At 64.9% G+C, this 25,925-nt stretch overlaps 1 protein-coding gene across 4 annotated transcripts in view; it reads right to left on the bottom strand.

Moving 5' to 3' along the window:
• The window catches only part of VAV2 (vav guanine nucleotide exchange factor 2), a 46,235-nt gene extending 20,764 nt beyond the window's left edge, over positions 1-25,471 (bottom strand). For all 4 annotated transcript variants that reach the window (XM_056132723.1, XM_056132724.1, XM_056132726.1 and 1 more), the window contains exons 1-3: positions 25,192-25,471; positions 15,206-15,322; positions 2,288-2,346 (exon numbers count right to left, since the gene is read on the bottom strand). In XM_056132723.1, the coding sequence (XP_055988698.1) occupies positions 2,288-2,346; positions 15,206-15,322; positions 25,192-25,395 (380 nt within the window). In that variant the 5' untranslated portion in view covers positions 25,396-25,471. The remainder of the gene's footprint in view (positions 1-2,287; positions 2,347-15,205; positions 15,323-25,191) is intronic.
• Between the last annotated feature and the right edge of the window lie 454 nt (positions 25,472-25,925).

Genomic DNA, 25,925 nt, shown 5'->3' with positions numbered 1-25,925 from the left:
GGTGGGTGATGACAGATGGACAGCAGGGGGATGGACGGGTGCGTGAAAAGGCAGAGGACGGACGAGGACGAGAAAGAGGCATGGAAAGATGGACGGTGCAGCAGCGGACACCGAACGGGTGGTGAGTGGACGCTGGGAAGGATGGATGGCCGGGAGGGCTGACAGACGACAGAGAGTCTGGGAGAACACGCAAGGGGGACGGGCCTGCGGGCTGAGGGCCAGGCGAGAGATGAGGTGGCAGAGGTAGAGCAGTGGCCAGGGTGAAAGGCTGGGCACGGGGAATGGGTGGTGGGTGGGGGTGGGTGCTGCCCGGCCCATTCCCACAAGACCCCACCGGGGCGGCTGGAGGAGACGAGGAAGCCGGTCAGCATGCGCTGGAGTCCTGTGTGGGCCCGAGGTGGCCGCGCTGAGGGTCACAGCCGCCCGGACCCAGGAGACCCCAGTGGGCGGAGTGGGCGGCTGTCTCTGGGGGGAGGGCTGGGGACATACCCGACCAGCCACCCCACCCTCCAGGTACAGCAGATCTGAGTGGACTCGCCTCAGACCTGCGGCCCGGCCCACGTCCCCAGCTCCACACAGCAGGACTCCCAGGCCCCCAGACCCCCCACACTGCTGCCAGAGTCCCAGAAGCTGGGCTCCTGAGGGTCGCCTACTCCAAGGCACCCCCGTCCTCGCTGGCTGAGAAGTAGAGGCGGGGCAGCTGAGGGGGCGAGGCAAGGTCAATCCTCTGAGGGCAGGAGTGCAAGGTGCGAAACACGCGGCCGGGGCTCCCTGGGTAAGCGGGTCCTGAGCACTGACCTCGGAGTCCCAGCCTGGGCCTGCCTGGGACGGGGGAGTGGGGCAGGGGCACGCCCCGGGCATGAGCCCACACCGAGGCCAAGCCTGGTTCCCGCTGTGGCCTCAGAGAGTGGTGTGGGGGCGCAGAGGCGCCTGAACAGGCCAGGCAGTGAGATCCAGGTTCGCGCCTCACCCAGGTGGGTGGGGGATTCAGAGGAGGCACCGCTGGGGGCTGCCCTGCAGGTCTGAAGCAAAGTGAGGACAGGGGGAAGGCACGTCCCTGATGGATCCCGGCAGAGCTGGGAGTACTGTGGGGTGTGGCCCATGAAACCAAAAGCAAAGCAAAAGAACACAGCCTGGGGCTCATGATGGGGTGGGTCACAGGGTGCAGCCCGCCCAGGCTGCCTTGTTTGGCTGGGGATCGTCTTTCTGTGCTCAGCCACCCATGGGCCAGCCAGCCAGACCTGGCCCAGGGTCAGGCCACTGCGACCCCACCCTGAAGGCAACACAGAACAGCAGTGCGGCCAGACTCAGGGAGCCAGAAAGGCCCAGAAAATCAGGAGGGCTTCTCGTAGTAGGGCGCCGGGACGCAGAGTTGAGCTGGGAGCTGTGGACTCAAATCAGTGTGCCAGGCAGCGGGTGGGCAGACGCAGCACCCAGCACTTGGGTGGGGACCAATGTGCTCGGGGTAGGGGCGGAGGCTGAAGGGGCTGGGCTGGGACCCAGCAGACAGGAAGCACCAGAGGAGCCTGACCAGAGACCAGGAGGGCTGCAGCCCCAGGGGACTGGGGCTCCTCAGCAGGCAGGAGCCACCCGGGGGAGGAGCCTGGGCAGAGGGCTGGTCCCTGCAGGCCCCCAAGGGCTGCAGCGCTTCTCAGCAGCTCAGCCAGGAACTTCCGGCCCCTTCTCGGAAGAGCAGGCTCTGGGGCGGGAGGGGCCTGCACAGTCCCAGGGACTCTGGCCAGGACTAGGCAGGAAAGCCCCGCGCTCCGGGCCCTGCCGGGACAGACGCAGGCCACAGCCAGGGCTGGAGAGCCGGGTGGGGAGGGACACCCTGCACCCTCCCCAGCAAACCCGCACAGGAGGCCAGACCAGAGACAGGACGGAAGGCAGGGCGCTGCCCTTGCACACGATGACCCGGGTTTGATTCCCGGCACCCCACAGGGTTCCCCCTAGCCCCGCCAGGAGTAAACCCAGGCCCCCCAGGTGTCGGGGGAAAAGAGCTCATGCAGAATGATCAAGGAGGAAAATGGTGCTGCGGGTCGTGGGGCGGAGGAGGGCGCGAGGGGCCGGGGCAGGGGCTCTGAGGGGAGGGGGGAGCCCTGGGGATGCAGGAGCTCCACGAGCCCTGTGGGGGAGGAGCCTAGGGCGGGGACCGTGGGGATACCGCTAGGCTGACCTGCCACCACAGGCCCCGGCAGGCTAATGCACACATGTGTGCAGAGCTGAAGCCCCGGGGGAGCTTCCATAGGCCTGAGAGCAGCCCTTGCCCGCATACCGTGGGGCTCACCTGATTCCTTTGCTCTGCGCGATGCTGTGATGGGAAAGTCTCGACAGGGCCGAGATGACCTGGGGAGACAGACGGGCGCGGTTTCACAGATGGCTTCCTCCACTGTGGCACACCCACCTGGTTGCGAGGGCAGCAGGCAGTGCCCCAAGAAGTGGGGCTCACAGGCCTGACCCTGAGCCCCTTCCGGGGTCACTTCCCACCCCACTAGGACCCATCTTCGGGGGGACCGCTGCTCTGGAAATCACAGTGCCGAGGTTCAGGGCGGGGCTGGCCTCCTCAGTCGGGAAACGGGCCAGCATGCAGCAACCAGGGGGATGGCCCCAGCCCCTTCCTCCGGGTGGTATCGACACAGACCCCTGCTCACAGCGACTGTGCAGAAGGCCCAGGAGAGCCCCAGAGCTCCAGACACAGTGGCAGGACAGCCTTGCCACACCTGGACTTGTCAAAGGAAGGTTCTGGAAGGCAGAGAGGGGCTGTGGGGGAGCCAGATGGGGAACCGCCCAAGCAGTCAGCCCAGGTCAGGCGGCCAGGAATCAGAGACCCTCACATGGGGGCACACGCAGCAGACACGCATGCAGAGCAGAAGCGTGTGCCAGGGACAGCATGTGCACTAAGGCCACACGGTGCCAGCTACCTGCACATGACACCTGTGCTCTGCTGTGGCTCTGGGGTGCTTGTGTGTCCACGGGTGGGGCTGGGAACAGGAGCACGCCCATGATGACCACAAGCTAACCTCGGGGACATTTGCTGGTTTTCCAGGGGTCTCCAGGCTGTGTCCTGCTCTGTCACACGCACACGCACACACACACACGCACACCACACGCATGCACACTCTGAACCTTCAACTCCCGGGAAGAATCCCCTCAGGCTGGCTGTCCATGCGGCTCCGTGTCACCCCGGGTCTCCCTGGAACCAGAACTCAGGCGTGCACCTGGGGACCGGCACCAGTGAACCGGAAGAACAAAGGTGCAGACAGATCCCCCGCTGCAGGGGAACCAGGGCTCAGCTGGGCCCAGGATTCGGCCACATTGGTGACCAGGCCAGCCCTAATCGCCAGTGTCCCTCGCGGCGCCTGCCCACAAACCTTATCAGTCGCCACCAGCCAGAGCTGGAGTCCAATGGCGAGATTAGTAAACTCGTTCACAGCGGCAGCCAGCAGCCAATCACGCAGGCCGCTACCCAGCTCCCTGGCAGCGTTCCGCCCTTTCTTCTCCGCATAAAGGAGGCCAGCAAGTGATTAATTACGAAGCACGTGCAGCCAGCCAGCGAGGGCTGCAAGAACAAAGGCTGCGGGGCTCTGGCACTGCCAGCAGATGGGATTTCTTCAGGGGTATGAGTGGGACCCCGGACAGCTGAACAAGAGCGTGAAAAATGCCCCTTCTAGAGCCAGCAGTGGCAGCAGCTCTGGGAGGGCCACACCTCGAGATGGTCAGAACTAGAAGCCAAAGACAGGCAGTAAAGGAAAAGTCCAGAAGACTCCAAGGACTTCCGAGCCGCCAATGAATGACCTTTCGGGATGGAGCCAGCTCCCAAACACCCCTCTCACATGCAAGACAGCGACAGCGCACTCACGGGCCTTCTACTCAGGGGTGCTGCAGGGCTGTCACGGATGGGTGGGCTGCAGGTGGGTGGGTGGATAAGAACATGAGTAGGTGAGTGAGTGGACAGACAGGTGGGTGAGTGGGTGGACAGATGGTGGGTATGTGGGCGGAATGGCGGTTGGGCGAGTGGGCAGATGAGCAGTGGGCAGATGCGTGAACAGATGACTGGACAGGGGGGCGGGTGGGTAGATGGACAGATGGATGGTGGATGGGTGGAGGATGGATGGATGGTGGATGGGTGTTGTGGGTAGTAGATGATTTGGATGTGCAGATGAACAGAAGGATGAGCAGATGACAGATGAAAGACTGGATGGATGATAAACAGACGTGGATGTAGAGACAGATGGGATGACGAGCAAACAGATGAATGGAGCGTGGGTGGGTGGGTGGGTGGGTGGGTGGATGGATGGAAGGACGGAGGGATGGGGTAGGCAGACAGTGGATGGGTGGGTCAAGAGATGGACGGACAGCAAATCCGCAGGTCTCTCTGGCCCTAAGACCCTGAGGGTAGCCACATTCCCTCTGCCCACAGCAACGCGCCTATGTGGTGTCCAGGCACCCGATGCCCCTGCACTCCTCTGCATGGGGGCCCTGACGACCGCCTTCGCAGGCACACCTGAAGCTCAGCATTGTGGAGTGGCCAGGGAAGGGGCCATGTGGGGGGCCACCCAGAGAGCAGAACTGAGCAGGTGGCCCAGCACAGCCTCCTCCCGCGGCCCCCCTCCGCCCGGAGTGTGCACCCCAGACCTGGCAGGGGTCTCTCCAGAGATGCCCCTCGGGCAGAGGCCCTGGGGCTGCCCAGCTGTGGCCTGACCAAGTTGCTCCACTGAGTCCGGGGGAGGGGGAACAGGTGGGCAATCCTGCCCACAAGGCTGCCCTATGCGGGGGGGGGGGGGGGGGGGGTCAGATGTCATTCCCGGCCGACAGGGTAGGGAACTGGAAAAGCCAAGTTGAAGAGGGTACCCATGAGGTGCTCCCTCAACACCAAGGGCCAGTGCCTGGTGGCACTGTGGCAGCAACATGGAGACCGTGCACCAAGACCCACTGCCCCGCTCATCTGGGTTGGCCCCGCTGACTAGGACCAGTCTGAGCAGCCCGGCAGAAGGGAAAGCCTGGGAAAGTGCCAGGGAACATCTGGTCCAAATTCTCCAATTTACGGTGGGGAAACCTAAAACTCAGCGAGGAAAACGGGTGGATTCCCAGACCACCCAGCAACACCCTGCAGGAGGCAGTGGGAAGTCAGGCACTGACCGGTCCACTCGCAGGACAGGGCGGGCCTGGGGGCCGGGGTGGGGCCCTGGTTGCAATTCCCAACCGGCACCACAGAGTGCACTGGTGATGGGGTCGTGACGCCCCGAGTAAACCCAAACCAGGAGCCCCAGTGCCCCAGCTGGCCCCGCGAGACACTTCAGGGAGGCGTGACTGAGGCCTGGAGGTCATGGCCAAGCGCAGTGGACACCCAGCCCGGCCCCATCACTCGCCGCGGCCTCTGTGCCGAGCGCTCAGCGGGGGCAGGAAGCTCACTCAGACGCGACCCAGACGAGACAGGTCTGGGGGCATCGGGAGGGCGCCCGGCTGGCCGGCCACTCAGCGTCTGTGCATGCCGCCCGCCCTGTGGGTAAGGTGTGTCCTGACCACAGGGGCAGACTCGGGGCGTGGCTCTGCTGCCTGACTCACAGCCCGGCACCTCCCAGAACCCCAGCAGCAGCCACTGGGCAGGAGCCACCCCAGTGCCCCCCGCCGAGTCCCTCTGAGAGCCAAGACGCTTGGGCGTCTACACGGCCTGCTTCCCTCCCCCTCCCCGAGCCTGCTCCGAGGGATCCCTGGTGCCTGGGCCTCACACCCCAACTAGCATGACTCAGGGCAACACCAGCTAGCGATACCCTGCACCCTGCAAGCCAAGGACGAGGCCCCAGAGAAAAGGTGCTGGTGTCCCTGGACGCCTCGGGGTGCAACGGTGCCGATACCCAGCAACCAGTGGTGCCTGAGAGCAATGCCCGGGGTGACTGAAGGGACAAAGCGAACGGACCTTGGCAGGAAGATGGTTTGTGGGTGTTGGGGGGGGGCATGCACAGGCACTAGGCCCCGCACCTTCCCAGCACCTCGCCTGAGGCGACAGACAGCTGCCACCGTGGCTGAGCTGTGGGGCCAAGGGCAGCCTCTTCCAGGGTACGGCCTGGGCCTAGTCCACACCGAAGAGCGAGGGAACAGCAGTGGCCCAGACATGGAGTCCGGACCACCTCCACGCCCGCACCCCTCACCAATATGCACCGCTCCGGTTCTGGCTCTGCCTGAAACCTGCTCAGGGACGCCTGAGGCCCCCCGCAGCACGCCGGCCACTGGGCCTGCCCACTCCACTGACCTTCACCCCAAAGACCCTCCCGCTGGCCCAGCCCAGCCCCCCGCACGGTACTGGAGATCTCACTGCGCCGGTGATGGTGGCTGGGAGCCGCCATCCCGTCCGCCCAGGCCCAGGGCCTCCAGGCGCAGTTACACAGTCGGGGCTCTGCAGAGGGGGCTCCGAGGTGCCTGAGCCTGTCCCCTGGACCGGCTGCTTCCTGGACCCCCTTGGGAATGGGCTGAGGCGGCCCGTGGCTGAGGCCCTCTGCTGCCCAGGAAGGGGGTCTGTGGGCCATGAGGCATCTGGGTAAGTAGGTTTCCCAGGCATCCCCCAGGCTCGGTGGGCACCGAAGGCCCTGCACCCCCACCCAGGCCAAGGCAGGGGGTGCCGAGTGCCAGCTGGGGTCAGCGTCTCAACAGGGCAAAGGTACCTGTGGGCAGTGCAGGTGACGGCCTGCCCGGGGTGCCCCCCAGCTCTGCCCTGCTCCGAGGGGCGACCGGGCCCCACTTTCCCTCCCAGAGCGGAGCCGATGGGCTCACAGCCCCCCGGGCAGGGCCTGTCGTCCCTGGCAATGCATTTGCCTGCCCATCGTCTCTGGCAGTTGGCCGGCAGCTGTCCGGGGCCCACGGCCAGGGCATCGCAGCTCCCCTGGGGCAGGAGGTGGCCCCGTCCCGCCCACCCACTATTCTCCATGTTCCAGCTCCCCACAAGGCAAGAGGGTCCCAGAGACGGACCCCCAGCCAGCAGCCACTGCCCCGTCACCATGGTGACGTCATCCTGGGCGATCATCCCAGGGACACTGTGACCCTGAAGTGCGAGGCAAGTTGGGGGCTGGAGGTAGGGGTGGGTGCAGCACTGCCCACCGGGGGAGGCCGGCGGGACTGGGCTCTGCGACGCGACAGGGCCTGACCTTTGAACTCGGAGAACAACAATTTGGGGGGACTCCAGCCCCCCCCACGTCAGGAGCACCCGACTGACTGCGGCCCCTCCGCGGACTCCCTGCGCCAGCTGGGGGCTCCATCCCGAGGGCAGCAGTGCCCTGTCCAGGCTCTGGCTCTCCCCGGAAGTGGACGGGGCTGTCCAGAGCCCGAACAGGCGACCGAATGCTCGGGCGTGCACCGACTCCATCAGCCGGGGCGAGGAGCGGTCAGCGTGGCCCCAGGCCCATGGGGAGCCCGGACCCCGCACTCACCGCTCGCCCCCGGTGGCCTCGGGGTCCACGCAGCACAGGGCCCCTCCTGGGCCATACCGAGGCCCCGAAGAGCAGGCGGGGGGCCGGACACAAGCCCAATGCAGCCCGGGGACAAGCGTGGGGACCCCAGGGCTGGACAGGCACCAGGTGACACGTCCCAGGGGCGGAGCCGGGACTGGAAGGTGCGACCAGGCACCACCCACATGCACGGCTCCCAATGAGCATGCAGCTACCTCTCCCACGGGACACAGCGTCCAATCAGCACACGACCACCTCAGGGCAAGTCAGCCAATGAGCACAAGGCTACCTCAGGGCACGGCATCCAAGGAGCACCGCAGTACCTCTGCGGGGGCCACAGGCACTCGGGGTCCCCGCTGCCTGCCCCTCACCTCCAGACCCCCGGCCAGCGCAGACTGGGCGGCTTCAGCAGCTGCGCTCTGGGGAAGCTTCGGTTCGGATGACGTGAGCTGAACACAGACTGGGGAAGGGGCGTGAGCCGGGACCCCCGTCCCTCACGTCACCCAGGCCCGTGTCGTGTCCTCAAAGAGACCCACCCGGGCACCTACAACAGCAACGAGCAAAGGGCCTAGAGCGATCGCTCTGTGCGCGGCCGGCCCGGGTTCGATCCCCGGCACCACTACAGTCCCTGCCAGGAGTCACTCGGCGTGAGCAGCCCCCGAGCATCGCAGGGGGTGACCCAGAAGCCGAATCATGAACTGAATGAGACCAAGGAGCAGAGGGCGGGGCTAGGCGGCTGACCGCCAGCCAGCGTGGGGCAGCCCTGCAATGTGCCGGGCAGCGGATGCGTCCCTGCTCCTGCCCCAGCCAGGACCACCAACACGCCTGGGCCACAGGACACACAGGCAGATCCACACAGGCACCCTTGGCCCCAGCCACGTGGCAATGTCTCCAGGGGACACTCCTGAGACGACTGAGACAAGGTGGCACAGAAGCTTCTGGAACAGATACCCACGCACAGACGCGTGTTCACATGCACTCCGAGTGTGCAGGAACAGTGTTCACACCTACTCGCAAATATGCACACCAACGTAAACACTGTGCCATCGCACACACACAAGCATGCACGTGCAGACGCATGCATGTCACAGATACGTGTGCTCACATGAGCACACAGGCACGCAAGATGAACACGTGCGCACAAACATGTGGACAAACGCATGAAGATCCATAGATTTCTGTGCACGCAGACAGGAAAGGACCAGCACCTGGATCTGGAGCACAGGGGCCCTGATCACCACCAGCGGGAACAGGGCAGGCGCTCCCAGGAACCCCAGCAACGCACTCTGCGTCGGCGTCCGGGATCTCCAAGCAGGGCACAGCCCCATTTTCCCAGCCCCAAGACGCAGGACGCCCCTCAGTCTCTGGGCGACAGGGGTGCATCCACACTGAGCATCAGTCGCGGGGCTGCAGGCTCAGGCTCCCGGACCCGCGTCCCGGGCCCTGATGAGCGTCAGGGGCCACCGCGGCCTCGAGGGCTCCAGGTTGGGGTGCCCAGTCAGCCCTCGGGGTTCACACCTGACTCCAGCAGGTGGTGCCACAGGTCGGAAGATGCAGCACTTTTAGTTCCGAACAGGGCACCCCTGCAACCAACCCCGACACCCCCGCAACCCAGTTCACTCCACACTGCCCCTCGCCCCATCCCCATTCACCCCATTCCCGTCCCACTTCACCCCAACACTCCTCTTCCCCCACCCCCGTCCACCCCAACAGTCCCATCATGGCTCACCCTGACATTCCCCTTCTCGTCCCCATTCACCCCAACACTCCTCATCTCCCCCCTGCACTGCTTTCTGGCTCCTGCAGACGTGTCTCAGGGCGCTGGGAAGGACAATTAACCAATGAAAATTTAATTAACTGGATGCAGACAGAAAAAATCAGTACAGGAGCGCCGAGGGGAGGGAGAGACAGGCGTGGGGGAGGGGCGACAGCGACACTGTGTGGGCCCGGGCAGGCCGAGGGAGCCAGAGGCCCAGGGGCGTGGACGCGGCATCGCGGGAAGCTTCCCAGACTGGTCTGAGCAGAAACCGAATATCTTTATTGCAGCCTTGGCCTGGGCCAGCGGCCACGAAGGGAACCTCCCGGAACCGGCCGTACCGAGAGGGACCCAACCACAAGCAGCCACCAGCAGGACAGGGCAGGGGCTGGGAGCAGCACACAGGGTGGGGCCTGAGCTGGGCCGTCTGAGAAGCACTCATCCTGGCTCAGGAAACTTTGGGTGGGCCACATCAACTGTGCTCGGGGCTCACTCCTGACTGAGTGCTCAGAGATCACTCCTGGAGGGGCTCAGGGGATCAGATGGGGTGCAGAGGTCAAACCCAGCAGCCACGGGCAAGGCAGCTCTGGCCCCTGGTTCGGGACACACCGTCCAGAACCTGTACTCCACCCTGCACCCAGTGAGAGGGCAGAGCCCCGTGAACAGAGGCTGGCCCACAGCCGACCCCAGGAAGAGAGGGGAGCCCCTCCATGAGAGAGCACACGGTCAGCCCCGACCACACAGGGGAAGGTTCAGACTCCGCCAAGGGCAAGAGTTCCATGGTCCTGCGTTCCCTCTCCTTTCCCTCCCACAGAAAGGCCCAATGACCGTGGACACATGTTCGGACAATGGGGGGGGGGGGGACAACGGAGGACAGAGACGCGATGGGTCACAGATGGGTGGGTGGATGGGGTGAGCAGATGGGTGGGGCGGTAGGGATGGAGGGTGGGGGTAGATGAATGTGTGAGTGGATGGGTGAGTGGGTGCTGGAGGATGGGCAGGCGGTGGGAAGGTGGGCAGATGGATGCGTGGACGGATGGACAGGACGGATGGACGGACGGATGGGATAGATGGATGTATGGGGCGGATGGATGACGGACACATGGATGGATGGGTGGATGGATGGATGGATGAGACGGATAGATGGACAGATGGACGGATGGATGGACAGATGGATAGGTGGGTAGATGGATGGATGGATGGGTGGATGGACGGACGAGTGGATGGGTGAATGGATGGTGGAGGACGATGGATAGATGGATGGATGGGTGATGGATGGATAGATGGATGGGTGGACAGACGGATGGATGGATGGATGGATGGACGGACGGGTAACGGAACAAAGATGAGGGGTCCCAGAGTGGGTGATAGGTGCAGTTACACGAGAAAATCTAGAAGCCAGAAGTAACTGTTTAGAAAAAGCAATTCCAGACTGGGCCAGAGAGCTACAAGCCCTAAGTAACACTGGGACTTCTCTCCCGGCCGAGCAGCCGCCAGCGCTTCCAGAGGGACCCTGCCCTCTGTGGAGTCTGGGACGTCCGGGGAGAAGAGCGGGCAGTTGGTGAGAAATGGAGGTTTGCCCTCAACACCCTCCCGCCGCTTCTACCTGGCCAGATTCTGTGTGGATCCTGAAGCACTGCCCGGAAGGGGCACAGTGCTCCCACGGACGGAGCTGGGCGCATGGGAGCAGGACACAGACTGCACCCGCCCCACACAGGGGCCTGGCATCTCTGGGTCTCATGGCAGAATAGCTGTGAGTGCCACCGAGGGTGAGAGGCCTTGGGACTGTGAAGGGGTATGGGCTCACTGTTCCATTACCCGTCCATCCATCCACCTTCACCCATCCACCCACCCATCCATCCATCCATCCACCCACCCCCGCCCGGGTGCCCCTCCAGCCCAATCCCCCTCAGGACCCCAGGGGCAGGCACAGTGGGCCATCAAGCCTGTGCTCAGCTACCAGGCGGGACTGTCCCTGAGCCCAGGGGCCACATGCAGCGGGCGGCAGGGCTGGCTGGGCTGACCGTCCCCGGGCTCCAGGAAGCTGGGGATCCCGTGGGGAGCACGTGCCCCCCGAGCCCCAGCCGTGCCACGCAAAAGGCAGGAAGGAAGGAGGCGGCGCAGCAGGCCACTGGGCACCGGGCAGGCGGGTGGCACCACTGCTACAGACCCCCAACTTCCACGCACCAGACGCTGGCAAGAGACGCAAGTAAAACGCGGAGGCCAAGCGACAGGGGTGGGTGCATCTGGGACGTGAGGTTGCGCTCCAGCCACGCTTGCTGCCCCCTCCCAGTAGTCAGAGGTCCCAGTTCCAGCACCAGCCACCCGTGGGCACTGGCGTCAGCTGTCCCCATCCCCAACTGACAGCGCCACCTCGGGCCCTGGCAGCCACTGAACAGCTGGGCCAGCTCAGGCCGGAGCCCAAGAGGTTCGTGCCTCTGTGCCCACGCCCAGCCCGAGCAAGTCCCGACGCAGCGGCCAGCGCGCCCCAGAGCGATGGGGACGGCCTCAGCACTCAGCAGACCGGGCAGCTAGGGGGTCCCGACCCTGCAGACGCCCGAGGACACGGCACCCGCCTTCCCACACGGACATGTCCACGCAAGCGACAGGCAGCGTCACTAGGGACAGCAGAGTCAGAACAAGTGTGAGCCACAGGGTCTGTGTGAGCACGAGCTGTGCTTCGAGCACGGGGACTGTCGGTGCATGTTTGCACGTGAGTGTGAATGAACATGGACGAGCGGGTGAGCCTGTGTTACCCCGAGTGTATGTGCGTGTCCCTGCAAGTGCGTGCGTGTGGCTGCAAGTGGGAACTTGGGGCATGGCTACCAGCACAGAGCTGAGGGGGTGTGCACATGAGGGGGTTGTGTGCATGGGGGTTGCACCTGGGGGGTGCGCATACGAGATATGAGGAAGTGTGTGCACATGAGGGGTGTGCATGTGGGTGTGCTCATGAGGCCATGAACGCATGTGGGTCTGTGTGCACATAGGGGAGTCTGTGTGGGTGGGTGTGTGTATGTGAACACACATGGGTGTGCACACAGGAGGGCGGTTGCGTACACATGTGTAAGTGGGATGTGTGGATACATACAGGTGCACGCACATGTGTGGGAATGGGAGTGTGCACTGTATGTGTGGCTCTGTGTATGAGTGTGTATACATGTGGGTATGTGTGCACATGGGTGGGTGCATGTGTGCCTGTGTGTGGGATGTGGATGTGTGGTGCTTGTGTGTGCATGCACAAATGTGTGCATGTGTTGGACAGCATTGGTTTGTCCTTCCCCCGCCCCTGCAGGGAGCTTAGGTTTATTGAGTTACACCCAACACAGTGCTCCCGAGGCACTCCCATTCCTCTGTGTTTAACTTCTCCTCTGTGCTCTGCTTCCCGGATCTGTTAATCACCTGTATCCCCTTATAAGACCCTGTCGCTTGTACAGTCAGTTCTTCTAAGGACTCTGGGTCTTGTATTTGTAAGTGAAATATTGCTTTTCTCTTTCCCTTATCTCTTTGCAGTTCAATTTAGAGCAATGTCCTTTTTGTATAGACACAGGAAGACAGTTGATGCTACGCTTTTGTAACTTGGGAGTTAACTGACTCAAAATACTATTTATTCCTGGGCATCTGTCACATTTACTCAACTTAAACCTCAGTTGCCCTTAGTTCCTTGCATCCAAAACAGGGTTCTGACGAAGGGACTGGATGGACACAGGGCAAGCTGTGAGCTACTCTGTCATCAAAACAGGGCAGGCTAAGTGTCACAAAACTTGTAATAAGAGCACGGTCGTGGACAACTGTCAGAACCCAAAGAAAACTGCCTGGATAAGGAACCTGCTGGGGTTAGGAAGACTAATCTAGCCTAAGGACTATAGTCTGGGATATAAATGTTCCTTTAAGCTTAATGAATCTCCTACTGTGTCCGCACAAAGTAAGTAGAAATTATTAGGAAGTAAATTCAAGATGACCATTTAACTGGATCTGGACTAAGGAAAGGGGAGAGTAATACGCCCCTAGATGGTACCCGCCCTTGGGCGGTGTAGGATAACATTAGTTTCTCCCTGCATTCAGGGAGCTTAGGTTTATTGGGTTACACCCATCACAGTGCTCCTGAGGCACTCCCATTCCTGTGTGTTTCTCTTTAATCTCTTCTCTGTGCTCTGCTTCCCCAACTGGTCAATCACCTTTATCCCCAAATCAGACTCTGTTGATTTGTATTTGTAAGTGAAATACTGCTTTTCTCTTCTCCTTATGTCCTTTTGCATAATTAATTCAGAACAATGTCCTTTTTGTATAGACACAGGAAGACAGTTAATGCTATGTTTTTGCAACTTGGGAGTTAATTGACTCTGAATAATATTCCCACTCCTGGGCATCTGTTTTCTCAACTTAAGGCTCAGTTGCCCTTAATTCCTAGAACCCCAAATGGAGGGTCCCGACGAGGGACTGGATAGACCCAGGACAAGCTGTGAGCTACTCTGACATCAAAAGGGGCCAAGCCAAGTGCCATAATGGATCACTGTCCTCCTGTTGTTCATCGATTTGCTCAAGTGGGCCCAGTAATGCCTCCATTGTGACAATTGTTACTGTGTTTGGCATATCGAATACGTCACGGGTGGCTTGCCAGGCTTTGCCGTGCGAGCGAGATACTGTCGCTAGCTTGCCGGGCTCTCCAAGATGGGCGGAGGAATCTAACTTGGGTCAGCCATGTTGGCCGCTTGCAATGTAAACGCTCTACCCACTGTGCTATCGCTCCAGCCCAAGCGCCATAATGTTTAGCTGTAAGTTAAGAGCATGGTGATGGACAAATTCTGTCATGATCCAAAGAGTAACAGCTGGATTAGGACGAATCTGGCCTGAGCACTGTAGTCTGAGATCTACAGCGAGATGCCCCCAGGAGAGCCACCCTATAAGCCTAATGTGTCTCTGTGTCCATACAAAATTACTAGTATTAAGAAGTACAATTAAGATGAATGCTTAAGTGGTCATTGGACTAAGGTAAGAAGAAACACACACCTAGGTGGTATTTCACCCTTGAGCTTTCAGATGTTGACTGTGCTACCCCCAATGCTCGAGGTTGGGTGTGAGACAGAGTGGAGAGGCTAGCACAGGGGACAGGAGGAGACAGGCGGTAGGGGGCAGAGTGAGACAGGACCGGGCGCGTGGGGAGAACGGAACAAACGGCAACTGATCACCAACGAGCCTGGCGGCCCTGTTCACTCCTTCACGCGTCTGATGGCGGCAGCGGGTGGGGAAGCGGCTCATGGCCACCGAACGCACGACGCACATGGCAGGCAAGTGAGACCAGATCACGCCACCGCCATCTCCCTGCTGGATGAGAATCTGTCCTAGAAGCAGCTTCCCGAGGGAAGGGCTTGACCTTTGTTGACTGTGCAACCACACCTATGTGTATTCACTGCACTCAACTCCGTGGACGCGCTACAGAACAAGGCTGCGAGAAGGGCGCACGACAGGAACGAGGGGCAGGAGAACTGGAACGGGCGCGCGGTGAGACGGGAAAATGGGCAGAGTGACACTAGAACAAGATGGAGACTGAGTTAACGGTACTGATCACCCGGCAGCCTGGCGGCCCTGTTCCCTCCTTCGTGCCTACGTTGGCAGCGGCCGGCCAGGGTGGGGAGACGGCTCGTGGCCACCGAATACGTGTGGCATCGCCCAGATGTTTTGAAGACACACACATGTTAAGTGTATACGGTATACGTATACACGCCAGTGCATACATGTGGCAGGTGTATGTGAGTGCACATGTGTATACTTGTGGGTGTGTGCACGTGTGTGCCCTGCTCCAGCTGGCCTGTCCCTGTGGCCAGCTCACAGGCCTCAGCCCTGCTCCTGGCTTCACCAGCACGACAGTGGCCACGGTCACCCTCTGAGGCTGGGACGCTTCCAGGCGTCTGTCTGCCACACCCGGGGTCTCCTCGCCATGGGAGCTGATGCCAGCTTCACCCCGAGTACACAAGACGGGGTGGGTCTGTGCTGGTGGGGCAAGCCCACTCACCTTCCCGAAGTCCCGGACATCGAAGAGGTCAAAGGGGTCGAAGAGGTCAGAGCTGCGGAGTCCAAACACGTCATGGCCCACCCGGAGGAAGGTGCGGATGTTCTTCAGACACAGGAACTGTGGGCACAATGGACAGGTCAGGGTCGCGTCCAACCCGCCTGCGTCACCCCCAACCACACCCACAGCCTTGCCTGGCGACTCAGTGAATCTGCACACAAGAACACATGTGAAAACACGTGCGCTGACGTGTGCTGCACACGCTTACACGTGTGCATGCATAGTGCTGCCTGTGCGTATGGGGATACCTGGGCTCGTGCACATGCACGTGAGGGCACACACACCTACACGGGCACACTCCACCCGAGAAACAATTCTACACACGCACATACACCCCGTCCTAATGGACAGACCACCGAGGCAGGCACTGGACAAGTGATGGGGCCCCACGAATAGCCACAGAGGCCGGAGAGGCCCTGCCCAGCTCAAGAGGCCAGAATTCCCTGACGAGCCCCGGGACCACCTGCGTGGGGGGGGGGGGGGGGGACAGGGCAGGGCATGGCCTGGCGGCAGCTCAGCCTAGAGTCCAATCCCACCCAGAGTCTAAGTATCCATCCATGGCGGCGGCCCGGACCTCCAGGCACCTGCAGGCTGCAGGCGTGGGTGTGCCCAGGAAACCCGTCCCTCCTGCCCGCTTCATTCCCACAGACGGCCCCTGCCGCGAGGGAGGCCAGGGACTGGGTGGCCAGTGCGACTCGGCCGCCCACCTCTGCACGCAGGCGGGAGACTTCGAGGTCAAGGGTACAGTGGGGGGGGGGCAGAGTCCAGCACTGGGGCCGGGGGGGGTGTCCTTCAGGCCAGAGCATGGCCCGGGGCCAGGGGAGCTGGACAGAACAGAGCAGACGCTCTAGCAGTCAGCCATGGCAGGGCCTGAGGGCAGCGTGAGTGGACACGGGGCTGCACAGCCCGTGTGTTCACCCTGAGGTATAAGTAAACAGACCACAGGAGTAGGCCGCGAGCCCACAGACCTGCCCAAGCACTTCCGGGTCAGAGTCCACCTGCTGGCCCCCCCGGCGCCTGTCTCCAATTCCCGCCGCGCCTATTTCCATCTGTCCGCGGCGCCCGGTCCACAGCTAATTACACGGCTGGCGACCGTAATGGCCGTGATGGCTGCCACGCGGGACAGGGCACACAGCCCGGCCCAGCGCCCAGCGCCCCCCCAGGCTCCTCAGTCTCCAGTCACAGAGCGGTCTAGGCTGGGAGGAGTTTGGGGGCAGCAGCTGCTGGCCAGTGGGGCCGCACCAATCTCCACACCTCCTTCATGCTCAGAGAACGACAAGCCATATGATCACTCTCCCTGTCCTGAGGAAACAAGGCCCAAGGCACATCTTCCCGTGCCCCCCCCCCCCCAGTGCCATTCCTCCACCCCGGGAGGGACCACAAGGGGCTGACCAGGGAGGACTCTGAGAGGTGGCCCCAAGGCACGTTTCACAGGGGCTGAACGCAGGAGCAGCTCCGAGAGCGCCAGCACAGGACTGGGACTCCTGACTGCCCCGCTGTCTCTACGACTGCCCCTGCGATCCACCCCTCAGCGCCCACTCCCACCGGACCCTCCCACACTCCCCGTGTGCCCATGCCATGACATAGCCCACGTGCCACAGCATAGCCCACACACCATGGCATAGCCCACGTGCGTATGCCCACATCTGTCCACACGCCCCAGTGTCTTGCCCACACACACTCCTGGTCCCCCAAGCAGCTGCCCCAGGAAACCTGTTCCCTTGCCCTTGCTGTACCAGGGGGGTGCCCGGGTGGGGGGAGAAGTGGCAGCTGTGGACGTGCTGGCCTCCACCTGCCCCTCAGCTCGGCCCGAGCCTGGCACGGGGCAGGGAGGATCCAGATTTTGAGTCTCTGGGTCTGGCTCTGGTTTCAGGGGTACTCCTGTCTCTGTGCTCTGGGGATCAAGCCTGTCCCATGGCCTGACCCATCTCCTGAGTCTGTTCGTGCTGGGGTCACCTCGGCAAATGGGGGGAGGGTGCTCAGAGGCCGCGTGGTGCCAGGCACGTGCTTGACAAGCCTCCTCTGCCCCCCAGGGAGGCTGCCTTGGGCACCCTGCATGGGCCCTCCGACTCTGACCTGGGGACCACCAGTCTGGCCCAAGGCTTCCCAGGCCAAGGCTGTTGTCGACAGCGTGGGGATGGAGGGCCCAGGGGTCGGTCCTCGGCAAAGACCTGAGGGAGCGAGAGAAACTCCATCTGGCTCAGGAATCAACAGAGGAAAAAGAAGTCTGGCCCGGTGGGAGGCAAACACGGTGAGGAGCCACCGCCACGCCCGGGGCAGCTGCACCGGGCTGAGCACTCGTGGAGCACCAAGTGATGAGTACTCACAGGAGACCAAGCGGCAAGCGGCAGGGGGGCGCAGAGCTGGGTGGGAGATGGTGACCAGCTCCTTCGAACTGAGGCCACTCCCCGTCATGCAGATACCCCCCATGCCAGCCCAGAGCGCTGCGTGGGGCCTGGGACACGCCAGCCTCAGTCTCCTCCGCGGGAAGGAAGTCCTACAGTCCTGACAGGGCCCAGCTCGAGGCAGCTGGACACAGCCCCTGCAGCCTGCCCGGAGGGATGGGGTGGCGGGGCGGGAGATGACCACACCCTCTGGGCCACCCCAAGGTGCTGCCAGCACGGGGAAGACCGGACCCCGGAAGGCCCCAGGAGCAAGACACAGATGTCAGGCCAGGGTGACACCGCCGGGGGGCAGCACAGGCAGGCGCTGGCCCTGCACAGGCCCCCGGGTCCCTGGAGCCTGACCAGGAGTGACCCTGAGCACAGGGCCAGGAGTCAGCCCTGAGTACTGCCAGCATAGTCCTAAATTCCTCCTGATGCCTGGGTGAGACAGGACCCCCCGAGCTCCGTGGGCACCCCACAGGCCACGGAGCTTCACCCCACGGAACAAGCCCCCGCCCCAGCCACCGTGGACTGGGCCACCAGCTGGGAGAGGAATTAATTCTCCATTCTATTTCTGCCTCCCCGAGCACCAACCCAGCAGCTTCATTTCCATTTAAGCGGTGCAGCTGTGGGGTCTCGGGAGGGGGCGGGGTGTGGGGCCGACCCCCGAGCTCACGGCTGGGGGCTTCAGACGTGCGGAGGCGGGGGCGCCAGCACTCTCAGATCCCAGCCTGCCGCAGCGAACCCCACCCTGGCTGCCCAGGGGTCCCCAGCTCACAGGGCTGCAGGCAGGGAGGGGCCGGGAGGGTGGGCTCGCACCAGGGGCGAAGGCCTGAGTCCCACCGGCACACAGGTGGGTGGCTCTGCTAGGTGCGGCCTTCCCAGCCCTGGTGCCCGGTGCCCCCGCGGGCCGCACACGGCTGGGGGGGCTGCGGCCTCAGGCCTAGGTACCTCTCCGGCACAGGCGCACACACACACGCCCTCCACTGATGGCACCGCCTGGCACTGCCTACTCCACCACATGCTTGCACATACGCATGTGCATTAACATGCATACACATACGCACACAGGCCCTGACGGGATGTGGGACCCCAGGGCGGAGACCCCAGCCACTCCCTCAGCTGCCCTGCTGGCTCTCGGGCACAAGGCTGCCCTCCTGCCACCACCACTGTTCACAGGCCACCCAGAGAGCCGCGGCCATTCAGCGCCCACTCCCGGGGGCTGCTGTCCACAGGTGCCTCGGGCCTTTCACGGCATGTGTCGGGCCAGGGACCAGGCTCAGGACTGGCCCCGAGCCCACCAGTGCCAGCACACGCTGGCAGGCAGCACAGAGAGGGCGCCTGGGGCAGAGCGTGTGCGGGCCCTTGTGGGCGCAGGGTCCTGTACTCGTGGGGCGGAGCGTGTGCAGGACTGTGTGCACACGAGCGTATGTGGGCCCGTGTGGGCGCAAGGCTGTGCACGCGCAGGGCGGAGCATTGCGGGCCTGTGTGCACGTGGGGCAGAGCGTGTGCAGGACTGCGTGCACGTGGGGTGGAGTGTGTGAGGGCTGTGTGGGCTTGGGGCGGAGTGAGGCACCTCCCTCCCAAGCCTCCTGGGACGCCCACACCGTGGGAAGCAGCTGCTGCCCCCACCCCTGCCTGCTCCGGGTCACAGCCAGGCACCGGGTCCCCCGAGAGCCACCGAGCAGCCTCTGGCCCCTCCCCGCTCCCCGCCTGGGGGACCCCATGTGGGCCTCACCCACACGCCCACACGGCGTCCAGCAGCGCGTGGAAGAAAACCAAATCAGGCGCCCCACCCCCTGTACCCACGGGCCCGAGGGACCCGCCAGGGTGGTGTCGGGCAGAGGCCCCAGAGGCAGACGAGGCGTGGGGAGCCCAACAGAGCGGGCACAGCCGCAGCGACGCTCAGACACGGGGTGTCGCCAGAGTGACCCCAGGGCTGCCGGGGAGCAGAGTCGGTGCGGCAGAAGGACAGGCGTGGCTGGACAGACGGGAGCTGGACTCTGGGCGGAGCGCCATTGTTTGCTGGGCAGCAGCCCTGGGGCAGGAATGTCCCCGCAGCTGCGGGCGCACCCTGGGGTGGGGGCGGGGCAGTGGCGCCCAGGGAAGCTGAGCTGCTCAGAAGGTGCTCAGCCACGGGCTATTTCGGGAAGCGAGAGGGCAGCGGAGCGTAGTGGTGCACGGCCCAGCTGGAGGGGCCTGGGGGGGATACCGCAGGGGACGGATGGACCCCGAGCCCCAGGGAGCAGAGGGAGGGTCCCGCCAGCCCAGACTCTGGGAAGAGGCAGTGCAGGGGTCTCCAGGGTTTGGCCTCGGGGGGGCCCAACCCCCAGCCGAGATAGAGTAGGACACGGAAGTGCGACAGGCTGAGGATGTCCAGTGATGAAGGGGGTGGGCAGGTCATACACTGCAGTGCGGAGTGCCCGGAGCCACCCACAAGGGCATACAACAGGACCCCTCAGCCAGAGCCTGGGGTCCCCCATCACGGCAGAAACAGAGGGGCACACGGCCCGGGGCAGGTGCAAGCCCAGTCACTGTCACCCAGACACTGTCACCCCAGGAACCCCAACTGTCACTCCACAGTTACCAACACTGTCACCCCACTATCACGCAGTCACCCCACATTGTCACCAGAGTCACCCACTGTCACCCCACACAGTCGCCCTACCCCATCCCCCGCACTGCTCCAGGCAACCGGGTTTGGGCGGGCTGAGCTGCCCCAGGCCCAGGGTCGCGGCCTCTCTGCGGGAGCCCGTCTCACTGCCCCCAGACAGGGCCACGGCCAATGCAGGGAGCGGGCGAGCAGGCCCCACAGGGACCCCCGAACCACACTGAGAAGGCCCAGGTGGGCGGGGAGTGGCTCCCCAGGCCTGGCCTGCCCCAGCCGGTCCCTGCACACCTGAGGAGAGCTGGTGGGCAGCAGGGGCAACCCGGGCTGTGCCGTGGCCCCATTCTGCCTGTCCACCTGCCTCTTTCCCAGCAGAACCAACACCCCGAGGGGCTCCTCCAGCTGTGCTGGGCCCAGGCTCACCCCCTCACCCATCTGCATCCCTAAAAAAGCCCAGAGAGTGCCCCGAGGGCCAACCACGTCCATGATGCAGCTTCTTCAGAAACAAACACTCCCCAGACCCTGCAGGAGGCAGGGAGCTGGGGGAATCCAGGAAGACTCCCTGGAGGAGGGGAGGGGCCCGGCAGAGAGATCTGAAGCTGCAGAATGGTACTGGAAGAAAGTCCAATGATAGCACAGCGAGGAGATGCTGGCCTGCACATGGCCAACCCAGGTTCCCTCCCCTGCACCACACGTGGTCATGCGAGCCCACCCGCCAGGGAGTGACCCAAGTGCAGAGTAAGTCGAAAAAAAGCAGACGGGCGGCCAACACGAGACGGGGCCCTCAGACGCAGCCCCTGAGAAGGGAGGGCCCCAGCCCACAGGCCCCAAGCAGACGGCAGCCCAGTGCATGGGTGCGTGCACATGTGTGCTCGTGAGTGCACTGTCAATGTGCACCCACCTGTGTACGTGCACACTGCTGCGCTCAAGAGTGTATCTGCATGTGTGTGCGTGTGCACGTATGTGTCCACATGTGTACATGTGTGTGTGTACGTGTGTGCACAAGCATGCATGTACAAGGCCCATAGTGCCAGGGGACATGTTCTCGGGGTGGGGTGGGTATGCGGGACCCGGAGCCCAGAGGTCCCCATGCGCAGTCTGGGGTCTCTCCCACCCGGGGGGCAGTGAAGAAGGAAAGGCCGGAGGGGCAAGACAGGGCGGCCACTGGGCGGAGCAGCGGATACGAGGTCGCCATCCGGGACACGGCGGAGGATGTTGACGGGGGACAGCGGCCACGGGACTTCCTGGTGCAGACAGACAAGGCCAGGACAGCGGCCTGGCCCCGGGACACAGGCGCCCGCTGCCCACAGGCAGCTGCGGGCGGGAGGGGGCTCGCAGGGTGCGCCCCGGACAGGCCCTGCAGGCCCATGCGGGTGTGCTGGGGACTCCCTGCATCCCACACTCAGAGGCTGGGGGAGCGGGGTGGGCTGGTGGTAGGCGCCCTGCCTTTCCCACGCCCTGCTCTGGGCCTGGCAGACAATGCAGAGCCAGAGGTCAGAGTAACGCTGCCCAACCAGGGCCACTCTGGATGCCCAGGGGTGGGCGGGGGACGCGGGAACCTGACAATTCTGGAGGCTGGTGCAGGCCACGAGCCCCCGAGAGCACAAGGCCTCTCAGCCCTTAGCCAGGCGAGGACCAGGGAGCGCACGGTCACTACCGAGTCCCGCAGGCAGTGGGCAGGAACCCAGCTCAGGCCACTCCAGGGGGGCTCAGATCACGGGGTTCAGCTCACAGGGGTCAGTCCACGAGGGGCTCAGCTCACAGGGCCTCAGTCCATGAGGGGCTCAGCTCACAGGGGTCCGTCCACTGGGGTCAGTACATAGAGCTCAGGTCACAGAGGTCAGTCCACGGGGTCAGCTCATGGGGGTCAGTCCATGGGGGCTCAGCTCACGGGGGTTAGTCCACAGGGGTCAGTCCACGGAAGTCAGCTCACAGGGGTCAGTCCACGGGTTCAGCTCATGGAGGTCAGTCAATGGGGCTCAGATCATAGGGGTCAGCTCACAGGGATCAGTCCATGGGGGGCTCAGCTCATGGGGGTCAGCCACAGGGGCTTCACCGCAGCCGCTCTGCAGGGCCAAGGTGGAAGTTAGTTGCAGGTGCTCCGAGCACAGTGGGGGTCCCCAACCCTGGCCCCAGGTGCCCAGCCTGCGCTGTGGGTCAGTGGCAGCCAAGCCAGGCAGGGACGTGTCTGGGGGTGAAGGACAACTGTGTCCCACCACAGCGCTGGACAGGCCGCGGCCAGTTCTGCCCTTGGGGACGCAACGTTACTGGAGGCAGCAAGTCTTCAGCCCCCCGCCGCGGACCCTGCGACATACATGAGGCAGGGCACTCCCAGACCACAGACTTGGGGTCCTCAAGGGTCCCCAAATACAAAGCATCCTCGGGGTTACGCCAGAGGCACCCTCAAGATCAGCTATGCACCCACCGCCCACGTCGCCAGCCAGTGCCTTCCGGTGCCCTGGGCATCGAGGTGCCCACCCGAGCCCCTTGTGGAATAGCCCCCGTGGGGGTGGGGGGACGGGACCCCATAGCTCCCGGGCAGCACAGGCCGGGGACATAGCAGGAGTGGGCAGGAGTGGCTGGTGGCCTCTACCGGCTGGAAGCCCCCGCTCTCCTCTGCCCTCACGACTGACCAGCCTGGACAGAGGGGGGCCTGGCCGCTCTGCAGGGCGTCATCCAGCAGGGCGTGTCCTGTCACACCCGCGGGAAGCAAGGCAGGAGAGTGTGTCAGGCCACGACCCTTCACACAGCCAGGCGGGGGCATGGCGCCTGCAGATGAGGCCAGAAGGTCGTGCTCAGTTCAGCTGTGCTCAGGGGTCAGTCCCCGCCCAGCCAGTCCTCCCACTGCCCTGCCCTCCAGCCCCAGGGTACGAGCCTACAACCGCCTCCCTTGCCTGTACATGGGAGCAGGGGGTGAAAGGGGTGCAGAGGGGACCCCCAAGCCATGAGGCCTCAAGTACTGGAGGACGGGGCCCGGGTCGGGGGAGCCCCACCAACACCCCCCATGCACGAGAAGAGCCCCCCGCCCTTCCCAGGTCTGAGATGTTCCAGGAAGCAGAGGAGGGAGGTCCCCAGGAGAGAAGCCGGGTGCCGTCTCCACAGAACAGGGCCCCTCCGGTGGGCAGGGCACCAGGCCCTGCTGGACCCAAAATGCAGGGCTCGCAGGAGTCACAAGGAGGCAGGGGCCAGGGGAGGCGGGGATGGCACAAGGGGGGCTTCCTGGGAGAGGGGGCCCCAGACACACACACAGGTGCCTCCTGACCAGACAGACAGCACGGGGGAGCACGGGGGGGGGGGGCGCTTATCCTGTTTACAGGTGTCCCCAGTTCTGTCCTCAGAGCCCCATGTGGGCCTCCCAGCACTGCTAGGAGTGAGCCCCGAGCACAGAGCCGGGAGTCAGCCCTGAGCACTGCCAAGTGTGGCTCAAAACAAAAACCTTCCCTAAAAGCGGGGGCGTCTTCCAGCCCAGCACAGGGGTTGCAGGTCGGAGACAGTCCTGGGACCCCCAGCCCGGCCTGCCGCTGGGCTTCCTCCTGGCCCCAGGCGAGGCCCCACACACCTCATCAGCAGAGTGAAGATAGCTGCCGTGCAGGAACTGAGCAAGTTAACGAGGTGCACCCTGCCAGTTCCATGGCTGTGCCCGTGGGGCAGCCCCACACACGCCCCAGGGCGCTCCCGCAGCAGGTGCCCCCTGGGCTGAGACGGCCCTGAGGCCGGAGCAGGAGGCAAACAGGGCAGCGGAGGCGTTGGGCGCCAGGGAGACAGGCGTGCGCACCACGACCCTAGAAAGACACCCTAGCACCCCCCCCCCCCCGGGCTCCGGGCACAGTGCCACAGCAGAGCTCTTGGTCCCACGCAGTGTCTGGGGCTCAGGACAAGGCACCGGGGTCCCCTCTGCACTGGGTGGACCCTCCAGGACGGGTGCCGAGCCCCAAGTCCTGCCCAGGAACCTGTCCCCCCACCCCCCGGCCAGGGCAGCGAGGACCCCGCTGGGACAGGGACCGCACCCCACCGCAAAGCTCACCACGGCCCCCCGGGGCACACATGCCCAGCAGCTCACCCTACCCCGAAGGGCTGCCCCCTGGAGGACCTGGGAAACAAGGGCGTCCTTCCCGCGGTCCTGCCTCAGGTGGGGGCCCTCCCTGGCTGAACCCCCAAGTCCCAGGCTGGGCGGCTGCAGGGCTCAGGGAGGGGATGCGCAGGGCGCCTGGAAAGGCAGCAGCAAGGCCAGAGGGCAGAGGCCAGGGGCCAGCGGTGACTCACCGCCTCCCCCCACGGTCCTGTTTTGGGGTGGATGGCGCTGACCACGCGGGCAGGCAGCAGGGGGCCACGGGGCCACGGAGAAAGGTCCGGCCCGCCGGGCAGCCCGCAGGGGCGGGCCGGGGTGGGGGGGACCGGCCTAACTGCGCTTGCAGGGACCCAGGAGGCCTGCTCCCCACGAAGCCCCGCAGATGACAAAGGCCACATCTGAGGGTCTGAGGGAATCCTCTGGGTTCCGGGGTCCTGTCCTGGACAAGGCGGGGCCTCACTCGGGGTTCCCGAGGGCCTCCGAGCCCCTCCAGGCAACAGCCGGAGTCAGCCGGCGCCGGAGGGGCAGGCGGGGGGGCGAGGGCGAGCGCGCGGGGGGGGCGAGGGGGGCGCGGGGGCCGGCCGGGGCAGCGGGGGAGGGGGCGCCGGGGCCGGCCGGGCAGCGGGCGAGGGGGCGCGGGGGCCGGCCGGGGCAGCGGGCGAGGGGGCGCCGGGGCCGGCCGGGGCAGCGGGCGAGGGGGCGCGGGGGCCGGCCGGGGCAGCGGGCGAGGGGGCGCCGGGGCCGGCCGGGGCAGCGGGCGAGGGGGCGCCGGGGCCGCGCTCCGGGCAGCGGGCGAGGGGGGCGCGCCGGGCACGGGGGCGCCGGGGGCCGCGCTCCGGGCAGCCCGGCGCCCGCCGCCCCGGCTCACCTGCGACATCTGCGGCCGGAAGTTGATGTCCTTGGGGTCCACGGAGCCGGGGCAGAGCTGGTGCAGCAGCTGGCACAGCAGCACGCCGTCGCGCAGCGCCTGCGCCAGGTCGAAGACGGCGGCCGAGGGCCAGAGCACGCGGTGGTCGTGCGGCAGGACGCGGCAGTCCACCAGCCAGCGGCCGCACTGCCGCCACTGCTCCATGGCGCGCTCAGGGCGCGGCGCGGGCGCGAGTGCGGCGGCCGCGGGGCATCCCGGCCGCCCGCGGGTCGGGGCGGGGCCTGCGGGCGTCCACGTGCGCCCCTCACGCGCCCCCCGCCGCCGCCGCCGCCGCCGGGCCCCGCATGCCGAGACAAAGCCCGGCCGGGCCGCTTTGTTCCCGCGCGGGCTCCGCGCCCCGCGCCCCGCGCCCGACTCGCGGCTCCGGCGGCTGCGGCGGCTCCGGCGGCTCCGGCTCGCGGGGGGCGCGGGGGGCGCGGCCGGGGCGGGGCGCGGCCGGGCGCCGCCCCCGCCCCCACTTCCTGCCCCGCGGCCGACCGCGCCGGCGGCGGGAGGGCGGGGGCCGCGCAGCCCCCCGCGCCGCACAAAGGCCACGGGCCGGGCAGGGGCGGGCGGGCGCCCAGCGCAGCGCCCGGGGCCCCTTCCGGCCGCTCCCGGGGCGGGGGGGGCGCGGGCCGGCCGGCCGGGACCCCCGCGGCCCCGCCTCGCCTCCGACGCCGACCGCCGCGCCGCCG

This window comes from Sorex fumeus, unplaced genomic scaffold, assembly GCF_029834395.1.
Source record: "Sorex fumeus unplaced genomic scaffold, SorFum_2.1 ptg000095l, whole genome shotgun sequence".
Taxonomy (NCBI): Eukaryota; Metazoa; Chordata; class Mammalia; order Eulipotyphla; family Soricidae; genus Sorex; species Sorex fumeus.
This window is presented reverse-complemented; position numbering and strand designations above follow the sequence as displayed.